The sequence below is a fragment of the Malurus melanocephalus genome, unplaced genomic scaffold, assembly GCF_030028575.1.
Source record: "Malurus melanocephalus ecotype Western Australia unplaced genomic scaffold, MMel_1.1 scaffold_128, whole genome shotgun sequence".
NCBI classification, from domain to species: Eukaryota; Metazoa; Chordata; class Aves; order Passeriformes; family Maluridae; genus Malurus; species Malurus melanocephalus.
Window position 1 is genome coordinate 1475675 of NW_026623360.1, and position 17929 is coordinate 1493603.

The 17929-nt window shown below is 41.3% G+C and overlaps 1 protein-coding gene across 4 annotated transcripts; it reads right to left on the bottom strand.

Annotated features, from left to right (window-relative positions):
- Nucleotides 1-1224: 1224 nt before the first annotated feature.
- On the bottom strand, nt 1225-17929 carry STYK1 (serine/threonine/tyrosine kinase 1). 4 transcript variants are annotated; one of them, XM_057370546.1, is made up of 11 exons: nt 17896-17929; nt 14684-14915; nt 8609-8713; nt 7590-7733; nt 6373-6621; nt 5936-6117; nt 4049-4132; nt 3587-3795; nt 3321-3361; nt 2952-3048; nt 1225-2275 (listed from the first exon to the last, which is right to left on the bottom strand). In XM_057370546.1, exons 3-11 carry the CDS (start codon nt 8673-8675, stop codon nt 2071-2073), a joined length of 1278 nt encoding a protein of 425 aa, XP_057226529.1. In that variant the 5' UTR covers nt 8676-8713; nt 14684-14915; nt 17896-17929; the 3' UTR covers nt 1225-2070. The 4 variants fall into 4 exon arrangements, with proteins under 4 accessions (XP_057226529.1, XP_057226528.1, XP_057226530.1 ...); XM_057370545.1 differs by having other exon boundaries at nt 14581-14915; XM_057370547.1 differs by lacking the exon at nt 14684-14915.

Here is a 17929-nt window from a genome sequence, read left to right on the forward strand (position 1 = left end):
TGTGTAATGGTGACACACGTGCTGTATGAACTCACATGATGTTTATTTACGGGAGGAAACATGGTTTCTTACAATGCCAGAGTGATATAGAAAAAACAACTATTTCATTCATGTAATTTTGCATTAAATATAGAAAAATTCKAACTATTGTACTTGGAAGAAGACCAATAAATTTTGTTCCAACCAGAATGGAGAGAGCCATGCTGGGGGGATGCTGAATGAGTATTGAATCTACTCTTAACAAGAATGGTTAAACTATTTCTTTAATGTGCTTTTAGAGTAAGGACCTTTAATGCTCAAAGTGCCAACACCATCAACTTTAGAAACCACAAACAGAAATAAGATTTGTTTCACAGGAGACTGATTCTCCTTCTTTTAAAATGAAGGTAAAATAGTTTTAACTTCCAGTGTCTCTATTTTTTTACTAAGTCTGCATGTCCATTAAGATGAGTGATCAAATAATTTCAGATAAGCTTTRGAGTATTCACCTGACCTGCACAGAAGGCACACTCTCCATGAAGATGTATGACATTTATGTAACAACTWATGCATCCACAGATATGAAGGGTTTTGTTTTGTTGTTGGGCAGGGATGCCTGGCAGTTGTTTGTGGGTTTGTTTGTTGGAATACAATACTCACTCTCCCATGGGAAGCTAGAGTATAAAACATGGAGAAATCCCAGACATTTATTAGACACTATCTCAGCATATTCCCCAGGACATCTCCTCTTTCAAATACCCAACTGATGCATTTTTCTGGGTCAGAAAGGATGGGAAAAGATTTCCAGAAACCTCATGCTGGGTTGACTCTGACTGAATGGCAGACGCCTGTCCAGCCACTCTGTATTTCCTCTTCTTAACTGGACAGGGGAGAGAAAATATAACAAAAGGCTCCTAGGTCAAGATAAGACCAGTGAGAGATCATCCACCAATTACCATTATGGGCAAATGGGAAAATCAATTTATTGTTAATCAAATTAGTGAAGCATAATGAGAAATAAAACCAATCTTTTGGTTTTATTAATCTTAAAACACCTTCCACTACCTCTCCCTCCTTCCCAGGCTCAGCTTCACTCCCAATTCCTCCACCTCTTTTCATCCAGCAGGGAGAATGGGGGTTATGGTCAATTGATCTCATTGTTTCTGCTACTCCTTCCTCCTCAGGGGGAGGACTCCTCATACTCTTTCCCTGCTTCAGTGTGGGGTCCCTCCACACACTACTAGGTCCTTCGGGAATTTCTCCCACATGGGTTCTTCCCAAGGGTTGCTTCTCATGAAGCAYGAGTCCCTTTCCATGGGGTGCAGTTCTTCTCCAATGAGGACTCTTCTCCACAGATTCTGCCAGGACTCTGCTCCAGCACAGCTTSCCTTGGAGTCACACCTTTCTTCAGACATTCCCTGCTCCAGTGTGGGCTCTTCCAGGGCTTATGGTGGATCTCTGCACCCCCTCACCCCTCCAGGGCCTGCAGGGGCTCAGCTGCCTCTCCATGGGGCACAGAATCTCAGGGGAATCTCAGCTCYGGAGCCTGGAGCAGCTTCTGCCTCTCCTGGGTGTCTGCAGAGCTGCTCCTTTCACATTCACACTCCTCTCTTTCACCTCYTGTTGTGCAGTATTTTTCACCCTTTCTTAAATAAGTAATCACAGAAATGCCACCAGTGTTGCTGAAGGGCTCAGCCCTGGCCAGCAGCATGTCCATCATGGAGTTGGGGGAAGTTTCTGGCATCTTCTTACAAAAGTCAGCCCTGTAGTCCACCCCATCACCAAAACCTTGCCACACAAACCTAATACACGCCTTTAACTCGAGTTTCTCATTACATTTTCTACAGCTTCCTAAACACACTTTACTCTGAWATGACCACTGGCAGAATGAATACCAACAGGTTGATTTAACAATAATGATAACAGTTTGTTTGTCTGGCATGGAGGAGAGATTTTATAGATGTCTGAAGAACAAAGGGAACCCTTTCAACAACCCTTTCAACAAGCATACCTCATTCTGGGCTTGCAAAATATTCAGAAAGGGAAAACTCTGAGAYTTCTTTCTCCTTTAGCAAAACATGAAAGGGCCCTTCAGAGGATCGTGTATTCCCTCACTAGGCTGTGCACTTCAACACCAGCAATATCAGCATAGAGCTCAGGCACCACTGGCTCAGGCACCTGCAGCACTGTGTGCCCATTGCTGGCCTTCACAGCTGTCCTTAGGGAGCACAGGAGCTGTGCTGGAGAAGGCCGGTGAGCTGCACTCCACTGCCAACAGGACTTCATGATGCAGTACCTGGAAGAGGGAGAAGCACTGGGAATGAGAAGCACCAACACAGAGTTCTACTAAAGTCAAATCATCTCCTATTTAAAATGTCTAGAGAAAACCTCTTTTTCTCCTTCATGTGAAGTTCTTTCAATGACCCTTTGAAATTTGCAGCCACATGATGATGTATGGGCATGCGGGTGTTTGCCAGGATGTCATCTGTGAGTATGGGAAATCCACTTTTGAAACAGCATTATGGAAGAAATATTCTGAATATTAAAAGAWATTATGTCTTCACACAAAGAAATGAACCTTAGATCTTCCCCATGGATGGTTTGTTCATTTCAGAGAATATCTTACAACTTAGAAGAAGAAAGATCATTCCATAGCAGTGCTGCACATTGCAAAGAAGCACTGGAGCAGCAAAATGCAAAAGCACATAAGGAAATAAAAAGTAATTTTCAAAAGAAGGATTACAGAAACAAATGTCATTTTCCAAAGAAGGACAGAAAGGTTTTCACCACAGAGTTTTTATGCAGCAGAACCCAGTAGRTAGATCTGGCAGTCTCCTCAGCTAACAGGTTAATATAGTCTAGACCCTTAATATAGTCTAGACCTAGAAAGCTTGTGTAAGATCTCATTTTCTGTCTCTTCCATTTAGCTCTGCCAATCTCATGTTCAATTGTCCATAAAGCAAGTGGCTTACATGGCTTCCTGGCAGCTCGAGGGCTGCTTCATAATGTTCTGTTTCTGCAGGTATGATAAGATGTCAGAAGGTGGCACCTCAGGATATGGTGGAGCACCTGGAAGGGCAAAAAAAGTAATGATAGAAAAGACTATGGCAATTGCAAATAGCAGCTTCTGTGCAATACTGCCTTCCTTTCCTAGCAAAATCCATCTTTTTTCCTAACATGATTCAATGAAGTCTAAAAGGAACTGGCAAGACTTTGCAAGCTGGAAAAAAACAGGGTGCTTATTTCAATGGCCCAACTTTATTCTAAAATTTGAGATTTTGGGTCCTCTTAATTTGCTGCTTCCTTACATACTTCTTTTTATTATTATTAAATCGTCTTACCTAATGTAATCATTTCATACAGTAGAATTCCAAAAGACCATCTGCAAGAAAACAAAACAAAGCAATGTTGTTTGATGGCTTAAATACATAAAAATAACTAGGCATGACCTGCAGATATGAGATGGTGTGAGCTATAAAGGTGGAGCATTATTCTGAAACTACATCTGCCTTCCTGTGAACTTCAGAACATGAAATGACACATAAATGAGTGAAAAGAGACAAATCTGATAAACAGGAGAACTTCTAGCCCAAAAATGAAGTCATACATGTCTGCCTCAATGGTAGGGGGTTTGCTCAGGAGCCTCTCTGGTGCCTGCCACTTGACTGGCACTTTCCRTGTGACTGAGCTGGCACCACGTGTGTGACTTTCATAGACCAGGCCCAAACCACACAGCTTGGCAGTGAAGTTGTGATGAAGAAGGACATTCCGGGCAGCAATGTCACCATGGAACAACTTCTTTTCTTCAAGGTAAGCCTGGAAAATTGGAAAAGAAAGGAAACAGGATAATTTTAAGAAGAAATTTAGTTGATATAAATTTTCACTGAGGATATGTTTKTCCTCTACACTGTGGAGTTGAGGCATATGCTTACCAACACAATGCAAGCATATTTGGCTGTTTGAACCAAGCATTTGCTCTCAGTGCTTGGGCCAAGAAGACTTAGGCCATCTGGAAACTTGTGTTGCAATAAAGCAAGAAGGAAAATTCAGCCAATGTGAGCAGACTTACCAGAGCTGATGCAACCTGCTGTCCAACCTCATATACCTGTCTCTCAGTGAGGTCATAGGGGACACCATCCATCGCCATCACGTCCTAAAGTCAAGACAGGAGACACTGGTTCAAACAAGTGCCACAGTAGTAGGATAGTGGGGAATGTTTCCTTCTAGTCTAGCTAGTCTTATGCTCCTCCTTCTCACGATTGGTCAGAAATTGACTGAAATGTAAGAGGACATGGAKGGGTGATGCTGATGGTGTGTTGAGTAAGACAAGAACACCAAAGCCAACTGATGGGCAAACTGAAGGGCGGAGAAAAAAATAGGTTTGATAGAAATTGTCAGAATGACAACAAGGAATGACAATCCACACAGATGTAAGAAAGATATATTATAAATTAGAATGATGAGTAGAAAAGCACATTTCTGACATAGATAATGGCTACCTGGTATGAGTCTAACAGTCCATYTCTCTTACCACCCTGCCTGTAACAATAACCCTAGCTGGATGCCCAGATGGGAAAGAGAATAAGGTTAGCAAACAATGTTCTTCCAGTGCCATTTTACAGACCACAGATACATTCCATTTAAAAACTTCCTGAGATGGTTACTATTTCAACATGTTCAGTAACCTCTCAAAGGCTACGTTGCATGATTTTATTCCATCCTGTCTTGACCTCAGTATTCACAGCAGTCAGTGGCAAGRAATTCCATTACTCAGCTTCTCACTTCAGGAAGMAMCAACTCCTTTTGTTTGTTTTGAACACAACAATTTCCAGCCTTATTTGTTACCACCTGGACCTTCTGCTGAACAAGACAGGATGCAATCCTTCTGTATTTAGAATTTCAGACGTAGGAGTGATGGATTTACACAGTAACATGGTAGAGTTTTGTTTCTGTGCCTTTTGTAACAAGGAGTCATAGAATCACAGAATATGCTSAGTTGSAAGGGACCCACAAAGATCAAGTCCAACTCCTGGCCCTTCCAGGACATCCCAAAAATCCCACCCTGTGCCTGCAAGTATTGTCTGAACACTTCTTGAGCTGTCAGGCTTGGTRTTGTGACCATTTKCCTGGGGACCCTGTTCAGTGCCCTACCAGYCTCTGGGAGAAGAATATTTTCCTGCTATYCAATCTAAAACTCCCCTGATATTTGGGTCTTTTCAGCTTGAGTTAACATTTTCAATGGATTGCATATTTTCATKATATCAGACCTCATCCCACCAGATATTGCTCCGCATCAGCAAYAGGCAGACATGAAGCCATAATTTGCATACATGAAACTTTTACCTGTGCATTATTTCATTTTTAACTACGCTGAATTTCATCTTATTATTGGCAAGTCTCTCAGTCTTGGAAGATCCTTCTGCAATTCCACTGGGTCAGCCTTTGCCTTTACGGGCTTGAATCTTTGGCAATACCAACATGTCACTATCATCCCATTTTTAGGTTATTAATTCATGCAACAAACAGCACCACATCCCAGATAGCTGACTTCCCTCCAGTGCAAGTACCAATCTTTCAACCTTATATTCTATGTCCTGTCTTTTACCAATTAGTTTTCACTCCATGACCTTCCCCTTGTGTTGTCACTGCTTTATTGAAAGCATTTGAAGTGAGACATGATTTAAAACTTTAGAAATTCAGCTGTATCCATTCTTAATCTAATTCTAGTGCCTGCAATGCCCTTCAATAATCTGCAAAGAAGACTATTTGTGTACAAATCTGCATACAATTTGTTCTGAAAAGTAAGACCTGAGTAAAATTTCTCTGGGGTATGGAAATAGTTTTGACTGATATAGAGGGATGCATTGAGAGATGAAAAGAATCATCTCTGACTTATTGACAGGTATGTACGCAAGGAATTTAAGAAGCTATTCTGGCATCATTTCTTTTGACTCACCTTCCGACATGTCCACAGAAATGTCAACAGGTCACCAAGTGATACATCTTCCATAACCATATAAAGTGGGAGCTGGTCTACACAACATCCAACCAATTCAACCAGGTTCTCATGRTGGCCAAGATTTTGATGGAATCTAATCCTTTCCAGGAAATCCTTTACTTTCTGGGGACTAGCCACATCTGAAATAATGAAAGAAAACAAATTAAAAAAACAAAACAACAAATGGAAGCAGCAATGAACMGGGTGAGTAGCTAAAATCAACATGGTCAGCAATCTTTAATCCTACCAAGACATTCCTACAAGAACAGCTCTGACTTACTAAGGATGCTGAACACAGCTTTTCTTGCCCAGTACTGATAGCAAAGTTTTGCCCAGCATCATCATGGCTGGGATACAGATACCTGCACCAAGTGGATCCTGATCATGGGCCTCACCTTGTAAGGCTTTCAATACCACAGTYGTAGTCTTCCCAGAGTTCCCAGTTTCCAACTGTGCTCTGTAGACACCCCCATAGGCACCGTATTTTATCAGCTGCAAGGTGCCTGGTAAGAGTTTCTCTCGTGGTATTTCTAATTCTTTCAGAGTCAAGGATGCAGAATTTAGCAGGCTCTCCACAGATGTCTCACTCAGCTGGATGTAACGATTCTGTGTTGAGTAAGGTTCCTGCTGATTCTTTTTCTTCACTGACAAAAACAAATACATACGATGCATAAAAACAGACAGATGAACTCTTATAATAGGTGCCGATGCTCATCGTTCTATCCCCTTTAATTTTTGCCCCACAGTATTTTGGAAATCAGGACAAAGTAAGGAACTTTTATTGTCTCTTACTTAGCCTGGCCCTTGAAGAGGAGAAAGAATTTATCTCTCACTCCTTCTGATGAAAAGACAGAATCAGTCTAGAAATTTCTCCCCTATTTGACTATATAAACTTTCCAAATAAGAAGCATTTGTGCTTCATTCCTATGTGCTCAAGCAATGACCATTTTCTTTTATTACCAGTTCTCAATTATTTCCCTTAATAAAGGCTCAAGAGGCTTTTTCCCTCTATATACTCCAAATCAGTTGAGAACTCTATTTTCATTTCCACAGAGCCACATGTGTACCAATAAAACCTTCCCCACCCTCTCACCAGTCCCTATTCCATTTCATATTGTCTCCATAGGAAGAGGGAGACAGTAGCTTGAAATTCAATTTCTTAAATGGAAGTATAGAAAATAGATTAACTAGGTGTGATCTACATCAAAATTACTGTCATTCATAACCACCCCAGTAAAACTCTCCTTGCAGTAGCCTCCAGAAGGCTGGTACTAAAATAAAAAAAAAAAAAACCACTTTGTAGCTCTTGTGATGTTACCACAATAAGTTAATCAGACTACATATGGTATGTTACTTTGGATTTTCTCAACCCATCTCTCCTACAGATTCCACTACTGCTGCTGCAAAGTGGAGTAAATCAGGATTCTCAATTTTTCTAATGTTTACTGAATTGCTGGATACAAAGCAGGATCCTCATAAATGGTTTTGCCTAACAGCTCAAGCCATTGAGCTGAATAGAAATAGAATTTAGAATTAGAAATATAGAAATAGAATTGACTTCAGGTCATTGAAACCATTACTCTTTCCTCTGGCTGCAAACAATTTTTTTTACCTTGGGTTCCAGATGGTGCTGATTGCTCCTGCTTTGCTCGCAGGCCTCGACAGTGGAGCCAAAGGATCACAGTGAGCACAATGACAAAAAGTCCCACAAGGAGAGCTGGGACAACAATCACTTCAGTTTGATATTCACGTACAACTGTCAGCAGAGAAAGAAAGTGGAAAACCAAGGAATAAGCAGCACTATCTGATGCACATTGGGTCTGTATAACCCCCAATCCATTTTAGTAATTTTCAGCCCCAAAAGGGTGTGTTCCATCCTCTGATCCTCAGAATAGCAAGTGAACACCRGTAGTGCTGCCACCCTATTTATCAAAGGTGCTGAGTACCCAARYTGCATGAAATCACCAAGATTCCCACACCTCAGGTCACTTATTTAGATGGCTTAACACAGSGGCCAGGAATTGTAGCTATTTGTAAGTACCATCCACCAGTGAAACAGAAACAGCACTGTCAGGGGGACAGCACAAGGGAAATGGGAAGGGCTACATATTGCCATGTCATCACAAATACACATGCAATTACTGCTCCAGCTCTTTCCAGTAAAATTACAGAGCATTTGAAAGGAAACAGGGTGTGGTCACCTTTGGAATTTGACTGGAACACACTGCAACTAGCAATGCTTGTGAAGGTAACTATCTCATGTCTCCAGATTTGGAGGTGGTCAAGACCATTTTTTCAGTTCCCAAAAATTATAGAAAGTCATGAAATCAAAATCTGATGAAACTGGTCCTTTGGAAAGCTGCAGGGAATCTTTAATGACTGCTGTACACCTCATTCAAAGTAGAAATTCCCTAAAATGGCTGAATTTAAGTGAGATGAATCCTGCCACAGAGGCTGCCATCTCCATAAACATTTCTCCCCTGAAACACAATACAGGGAAAGCCCCTTCAAATCTTTCTGTGCATGCTGAGACACAGGTGGAGGAAGAGAAAAGGCTTGGTACACTATTTASTGAAGCTGGCCTTCCTGCTCAGCATGTGAAAGCTTATTAAAGGAATATATAAATCTTACCACACAGCTTGTCATTACTATTGCACTCCAGCAGCATTCGTGTGAATCTTTTCATATCCCCTGCCATGGTCAATCACAAACACGCAGATCTCCAACCCTCTCCTCCTGCACAGACATAAAGAATAGTAACAAAATTTATTAGKAGAAAGGATGATCATGAAACAAGTGAAGTGAATATGGAGCTTTCCACCCTTTACAAGCCATGGTTGCATAAAGCAGCACTGGGATTAGGAGGCTTAGAGAATGACATAGGACATCCAGTGTCATGTCCTGTGGATGATGCACTTCAAGACCAGTGAAATTTAGGATTAAGCTCATTCTGCAGTGCTTCACAAGCAAATGAGGACCCCTAGGCCTAAAGGTTGGCATATGAACAAAAATCCATAGTTATGAACTCAATTATATTTAAAGAACTGCTAACACACTTCTAGCTAAGATTAGATGCCAGAATGGCTTAGCATTTTATCTTCTGGTCCATTACAAGTGAACAGATCAGCAGCATGCATGAAAAATGTCTGTCATTCTTGACTACAGTCCTTGCCCCAACTCATACTGCTGCTGCACAAAGACAAGGAGAAAAAAGAGTTGTCATAAGAGCTCTCTGGTGCCAGCTTCTGAGCATTGCCAAGTCTCTATAGGTATTCTGAAACACAACATCTGCAATTCTTTTGAATTTGTAGCCGAAAATCCAAAACCTGTACAAGCATGCACCTTGCTTAGTCACTGCTTCAAATAAACACTGCTAAAATTTAAGACTTAATAGCTTCATAAACAGAACATTTTACAGGAATTGTGACTTTTATCCTGTAAGTACCTACTTTGTTTTCASCTATGAGTTTAAGGCAATTAACCTCAATGGCAGATAAAGGGCACTGATTTTATGGAATTTGGTGATTAAATATTTGACAGAGTTTATTCTCATGGTTAAAATTAATGAATGAAATTATTCCTTACCAGTTGCACAACAGAGGCAGTACAGAGAGGAAAATAGAATATATCTGTGCTTTAAGGTAACAAAAAAAAAGTCTGCTTCCTTTTAAATTTAATTTGATTCTTAATGTACTAGCAAATTTATCTGGTTCCATGGTATGGCTACACCATGAATCCAGTCAAAGGAGTAGCAACACAGCAATAATAGCAAGCTTTTCAGGTTCACTCTGAAAGCAAGCATACTAAAACAACCTACCTCAGCCATAACACACACACACTTACACACATATACTCAGGAACAATCCTGGCTTTTTTCATTCTCAGGTATACACAGAAAAGAAAGACACATGGACAGACACGATAGCATCATAGAGAAATAGACTTTAGGACCATTAGCCAGCAATCATGTTGTATAATCCAAGTCATAAACAGTTCAAGCTCCATCTTAAAACTTGTTGATGTTTTTTTTAAAGGTGCTTACTAGACATGCACACTTAAGTTTAAATAACATGGATGCACAGGCACACCAAAGCACATACACACCAATTTGTGCTTACAGAGAGAGCAGCAAAGACCCATGGAAAAAGCACTGTGTAGACACAGCAGCCATRTCTTCACTGGTTCCCTGACTGTAAAAAGGATTCCTCCCCACTCCTTTATGCACCTCCCAGCACTGATGCCAGTGGGTGGCACCATAGTTTTCTCACCAYACTCAGGGCAGAACTATGGGATCTAGAAATGAAAACACAGGCAGAAACCGGCACTTTATTTGCCCTGGCACTCCCATGTGCTGCTGTTACTTATGGAGGTGTTATGATTGGAAAAGCTTGATTCGAGAAGTCCATTTACACTCTATGTGCCTCTTGCAAAACTCAGCAAGCAGAAAAAGAAGTTGTACTCCCTAAGATAATKCTGAAGTTCCTTTCAATGCTATTTCTCAGCCCCTCTGCCCCAGCCTGGAGCTGCGGGGGTTGGTGAGATGCAAGAGCAGGACCCAGAACCTGGCCTTGTTGCRCCCCATACAATTTGTCCCAGCCCATTGATCCAGCCTGTCCAGATCCCTCYGCAGAGCCTTCCTCCCCTCCAGCAGAGACACCTGAACCCAAAGCCCGATGTGCAAGTTAAATATACAATAAAGACCATGGTACCTAAAACCAGCAGAAGCAGCTGCTCTTAAGACAATGGGAAATAAAAGGTAAAACCTTAGCAGAAGTTAAACTGCAGTCACCAGCACTTGGTGACGTGCATGTGGCACAGCAGTTGCACAGCCTGGCAGCAATGACAGGTTAATTACCCCCCATACCTGCCCTACACTAACACTGCYCCTCCATGTACATTTGCCAACCAGATGAACACTTGGGAAAAGGTGGCATTTTGTTTTCTGCCATGGTTGCTTGCCAAGCTGTTTTGCTGCCCTGGCATTTTAGACAAAATATAGAGGGCAACAGAGGGACAGGAATAAGCAGCTACAAGATGGCAGCTTTGGGGGCTGCTTAAACCAGTTCAGGAAGCCCAAATACTGAATGTGAATGCAGCTGAGCTGAACTAAGTGCTCACCAATGACAAAAGAAGTGATTATCTCGCCTCTGCTTTCTTCTCATTGCTTGTTTTGCTCTCAGTTGTGCAACTGATCACATGGTAAACTGATTCAAACCACTAACCTAGCAGGAAAAATTCACTGCTCTTTCACCATGGTGATTTCCTGCCATTTAGTGGTTAGTATTAATAGGCAGTGAATGGCTAATTCATCTAAAGCTGCATTGTGAAGCCATTTCCTGTGTCAGCACAGATCCACAGGCACTCTGTGTTAGCAGAAGCCTTACCATGATTTTTCCAGTCCACTGTCATTCATTCCCACACGTATACTGTACCCATAGTGACAGCAGAAGCATTCACATGGCAATGTGCTAAACTGAATCAGGAAAGTGATTTGCCCTAAAATAATCAATTCTCTCTCACATTTCATGGCCTTAAAGCTCTCATCAGGCTCATAATGCTATTTAACATGCCAGGACTAAGCGTTAAGAAGGCTGAGTGACAAACATTGTGATGACGACTGAAAAGAAAGAAATATCAAGAATTATATGTCCATGGAACATATGGGAACAGACAGCTTGAATACTGCCCACACAGAAACTGCCTGCTCCTGCCACGTTCAGGAGAGTAAATTGTCCATATTCACAGCAAACATACATTATTGCCACTGCATATGTCTGACTTGTGAACTAACAGCAGGTCCCATCATCAATGCAAACATGCAAATCTTTGTGTAATGATTAGCTGAAGGTCTAAAGAAACAAATTATTATTTTAATACAACAAAAGTAAAGGCTAGGATTCATCTGGATCTTCATTAGACCCTTTAAAAAGTGCTACGAGCTGATATCGAATTAATGCAGTTATTTCTCCAGATGTCCTATCCCACATCAATTGCACACCACTTTATTATAAAAATATTCTTACACTTGTTTTTCATGCACTAATTGTGAGGCCCARCTGTAACAAGACTACAGGCACATAAAGAACAACTGAGCAATTCAGTAACTTCAGTCCAGCACACTGCCTGACAGATAAATGACAAAACAAATCCCTAAGCATGATGCCTTCTATTTCCTTTCTTGCAGGGACAGAACCTTGCTCCCCAGTTTCTCCAGCCACCATTATGCTGCTCCTTTTATTATTTTCCTCCTCTTTTATCTGACCTTTTAAAATGGTCAACAGTCRAGGCTTTGGCAACTGTTCTGCACAAGCGCACTGTCCTGGCTGTGCAGCTGGAAGGGAGAGGAGCTACCAGGGAACTGCAGGAACCAAAACAGCAGGAAATCACCATATGTGAGTTGTTGACATTGRATTGTCCAGTTGTGGACATTGAATGCGAGAGAAGAGGGAGAAGAAAAGCACCATTGCAAAGCAAGCAGTGAAACAGAGATTTTTCTTTTTCCTCTGACATGTGCACCATTTACTAAAAGCAGCACCCAAAATAAATAAAAAACTAGCCTGACAGGTTTTAGCCATGCATTTGTTAGACTACATATTCTGTCTCTTCTGCCTTCAGAAGACCTTGGTGACTATTTCCAACAGCCTGGCAGGCCATGACATCTTTGCAAGGTTTCCCTGGACCATGGAATCATCTCATCTCTCACTGCAAGGCACCTRTGGGTTACCCAGCAGCATCTTTAACTGTGTAGAATGGGAAATTCTAACCAGCCAACCCAGATTGTAACACAGCAGAGTAATTTCAGTCCTTATGAGCAAGGATTGCAGATAATTTGCTGTAGCTTGCTGTAACACTGTCTTGGCTATAAAGACTTAGCAGAGTAACTCACTTTTGAAACAGCTGGTAGCTGTAACACCCAGTAAGAAAACAAAGTGTTTCAAAAATCACATACAGAGACACATGATTTTCTCTCAATCCAAAATTAGAAGCAACACTTGAATATCAAATCTAGGCTACCTGCTACAGAAGCATATTAAGGGAGTGAAAAAAAAAAAATAGGCTGACCACTTCTAAAGAGCTAGACCATGGAAAAAACAGCAAATAATGAGGCCCATGCTGCTATTTGAGCAGGTGGTTACTTAGGGCAAACTTGGCTCCTTTTCAATATCGCAGAAACAACASGAAAAGTTAACAGTTACTACTGCATTGAGAGTCAGGAGCACTCAGTGCTGCTGTGCTTTCATGCTAAAAATGTTGGTCCAAACAGGAACCATTTCAATGGAGATATGCAAGTTCTTACAGAGTTAGGTTTTGCTTAAACTCAATCATCTACAAAACTTAATTTCTTTGTGCTGCATAYGGAAATCTAAGTCACAGAAATGTGAAATGGCACATAACCCAAACGAGGATTAAGACGAAAGTCTTCATCTTTTTTTCTAATGTAGACATGGCCTACTATGGTTTCTGGAAAATTAACGTATATCTTGATCACTCCCACTGAATTAAGGCCACAAAAAGTAATTCCTCACACACATGTGATCTGCAAAGTAAGTTAAAATTATAAAAAATCCTTAGGGATATATTAAGATGAAGCCCTTAATGAGCAGGCTATTAAAAGTCTAGAGGCCAAACTTTCAACAGCACACTTTCACCTATGACTTCCTTTTATGAAGTCAAAATCATATTCTACCTTTGAAAGTGTCTCCCTGCTGACTGATCTCTGATTTTGCTGGTAGCTGGTAGCCTGTATTAAACATCAGCACRAGCTGATACAGAAATTCTGAAATACTGTGACAGCAAAAGCTTCGATAAAACATGACAAGAATGAAGAATTTTTTTTTCCAAAGGACCATGCATCATATAACTCTTGTTGTAAAAWACCTACTGTATGACAGAAATACTACACAAAATCACATTGCTTCTTAATGGCTTCAGAAATGGAACATAGATCTGTTTTCATAAATTCACAGCCACCTGAAGCTGTGCAGACAACTTTAGTTTCAGTCTCCCAAGTTCTGGATGTTTCTTGGTGGATTTTACAGAGATTTTATTTATAATTTAATCAGTAGCTCAGTCACATACAGGTAATGAAAACAGGAAAACACAGAAAAATCTAGGTATCTGCACCACTTTGGGTTAGAGTTCACTACCTTACAATCAAGCAACAGCAAGGGAAGTAAAATGGTAATTAGTTCTGGGTTCTGGGCACACATTACTTAACTAAAGACTGGACATATTTATACACACATGCCCAGCATCACCCTGTTGCAGTCAACTGAGACTAATTTTATACAAAACTTAATTACCTTGTTAATTTCCTCCTCGTTAAAAATGCCTATAAGCTATTTCATTCAAATCAACCAGGGTGTAGAGGATATCTCTCTTTTATTTTTTTCAMAAACCCCAGTACTATTATGACCACAGAAATTTTTAAGTAGCTTCACTACAAGCAGTAAGCACACGCACATACGCACATGCACACATATACAGATGGACAAACTTACAGTACAGTTAACTTCTAGTTCAGGTCACATTTATGTTAACAAAAGTCTTTCAAAAATAAATATTCATGGGCTGACCTTTCAGAAGTGTTTTCTCTCACTTACCTGAATGACACTACTTCCCTTGCCCTGAGGTCGTCTTTTCCTGAAGCTCTCCTGCTGCCTGTTCCCAGTTTGTGAGGCCACTCCCAATAATGCTGATGATTACCTTGGTATGATTGTAATTTTTATGACTAAGTTCCTCCTCTCTGATTTTTCTACTCCAGTCCCRCCCAGCTTCAGTTCTTTGCTCCTCTAGGTCTTCTCAGCTGTCTCCCCAGGGATGTCCAACACACAGGTGACAGGAAGGCGCACACTTGCAAAACGGGTCTGCCTGGCTTCCACACACCAGCTGCTCGTGCCCTGACTACAGGCACAGCAAAGAGCCCTCAGGCAGGGACCTGCAGTGGAATTTGAAAGGCAGACCAATACMGATCAAGAGGGATAGGTTATGTAATAAACAGAATTCATATACTTCTGGTAACAGGTTAACACTTAGAAAAAAATGGGTTCTTGGAACAGAAAATCTGTACAAAACCCCCAGGACTCCAGAGGCTGAAAAAGTGTTCCATCAGGAACACTGTCTGCAAATGAAGAAAGAGATAAAGGATTAATAATATCAAACCATGCTACAGCAGACAGCAGCAACACAGGGTTTTCTCATATTCTACCTTTCCCCTTGGTGCTGCTCCTGCTCAGGCTGTCCATGCATTCTGCCAGCACTCTGGACAACGGCTGGAGATCTGTCATGAGTTTTCCCCTGCCCTTTCCTCACACCATCCTGAGCTCCCCAACCAGACTGGACAATATTCTTGAACTTCCCTGTCACCTTTTCCTGTCATGATGCCCTTGGGGTCTCCATTGYCCTCAGCTGGTATCCTCAGCAGCCACTGGCTATAACCTTCACTGTACCTCAGCATTTTATTTCTGGGGACTTTCTTCCCAACCAACCCATGTATGCAAGTCCAAGCTGTTGGCCTGCCCTCCCCTATGACTGATGAATCTTGTTTTAAGAGTTTCAGATATCCCAAGTCCTGGTTATATGAATCTACACAAGGTYTGCTTACCTACTTCACAGGAGTGAGAGGCACTTGCATTTCAAGAATAAACCACATGAGACCTATTGTTGAGACAAACTTCATTTCCCAGTCAGCAACATGATGCAGGTGGCTTGGGAAGATGGAGCAGATAATATGATCTCTGCTWACTGTTTTAGCCAAATGCACCTACTCTGTTAACATGTAATTACATTGTTGTGGGAAAATTTTGGTTGTGCCAGAATCAACTGCTTCAGGTAGCAAAAGACAAGAGTTAATTTAAGAGAGACTTCTCCTTTCCATTATTTTTTCAGCTGGCATTTACTACTGCAAAATAGTGAAAACCAGGAGTGTTTTCTTCATTTCTTGAGCCCCCCACAGAGACTGGCAGGGGCAAAATAGTTTCAGTGAAATAGTCCTGTCCTGTGGATTTTCACCCCTGAGAAACCAGGAGAGACATCTTCTAGACTGAAAATTTTCTTRAGTTAGGATGATCACCACGGTTGCAGAGTGTAGGCTTAGTTTCTGATTTCAACTTTCCTCTCATTTTGATTCTCTACATTTTTTTCTCCGTGAAGTAGCATGGGATATATCTTTTACCTCATTCTCCATTAAACAGGAGGCAAAATGCAAATAATAGTTCCTAATTTAAATTAGTTCCTTGCTGAAATTAGTTCCCTAGGCACCTTCCTCAAGGGCAYCCGGGAAAACCTATTAGATCCTTGTTTAAAAATATGACAATTGAAAATCTTCTTCCTTCTTTCAGTTTCTACACCTCCCTATTGTGGAAGAGAGTGTGAAAGGCAAAGAGTCAAATAATCAAGGTAAGAATATGCAAAAGCAGCAACACTGCTGCTTTTAATTCCCCCCACCAGCCTCTCTGTTGTGCTCCCATCTGACTGGTCGGATAAGGTATTTTAATGGTTCAGAGTTCAGGCTTCAGCCTATATAATCTTACTCATTCATCAAAAAGCCTTTGCCCCTGTTTAGTGAAGTGACAGAACTCATTTATTGTCTTGTGAAAAACAGACTTTTCCTGCTATGTCTTGTATTGTATGTGCACCCACAAAGAWAACACTGCCTGTTTAACATTCTCWGTCCTTCTCTGCTTTTTCCTTATGATTAAGCACACTGAAAGGCAGCAGACTGGCAGTCTTATTAACATAACCACCCCTTTATTTCCAGAACAGCAACAGCACACCTAGAAACCACTCAAACCACACACAGCTGCTGCACCATAGCCTCAGTGGGGTTGTGGGATTAAGCAGTAAGGTCTCTGGCTTATTTTCACATTCAAATATAAGACCGAAAACCGTAGCTTACAGGTGATAGACTGTGACTGATCTTTTGGTCAACTTAAACCCACAGAGCTGTAGAAACCCAGAAGATAAGGGGCTAATGTGTACATCTCAAACACCAAGAGCCAGACGGCTTCAGAGTCAGCCAAGGATTGCTGGGAACAACCAAAGGTTGTTGGCAATAACCAAGGATTGTTGGGACTAACACACTGTGAGAAAGAACAAGATGTGGCGAGAGAAGGGGCCATGTGGAGGAAGGGCAGCACTTTGCTGGGACAAACACCCTGGATGTAGTTCCTGGAAATAAGTACAACATGGCACAGTGCAGGAATGATCTAAAAGTGAAAAAAACCTCCCATCATTATCCCAAGTCTCTGTTCTGCCTCATGAGCTTTGCCTGTCAAGATACCAGGTCTTCTTAATTGAGAAAATTTACAAACCTATTTTTTAATGGCTATTTTTTGTGTGATTTTCAGTTCAGCTTGCAGTATTTGTCATTTAAAATGTCCAAAGGTAGCACTCTATAAAAACAAATAAAGTAGAAAACTGTAGAAAACTGAAATGACTGAATGATTAGACGTCAATCTCCATCAGCCAGTTGAAGGTCCAGTAATTTGCTAGCAATTCCTCTGTTCAGGGACTTTACTCAGCTGCTTTTGAACCCCTGCAAAACTTTAGCAATACAATGCTCTGTGATAAATTATACAGCATTCGTGCAATTTGGGTGCATAAACATTTGGAAGATAGATTCTCATCTTCAAACCAGTCCATAGAGCCTGACCCTGAACACTTCCAGGGATGRGCATCCACTGCTTTCTCAGGGAAACCTGTGCCAATGTCTTACCACCTCACCGTCAAGTATTTTTTCCTTATATGTAATATAAACCTACTCTTCAGCTGTRAACCTGCTGCTCCTTGGGCTGTCACTGCCTGCCCTAGTCTGATGTCTCTCTCCATCCTACAGGCGGGGAGAGACTCCTTGAGAAAAGCAGCARAGGCACCACCAACTTTCAAACTTAGGGGTTAAGATGTACCTTCTGGCTTACTTTTAGAAAAGTTCCTGAAACCACCACAGGCCAT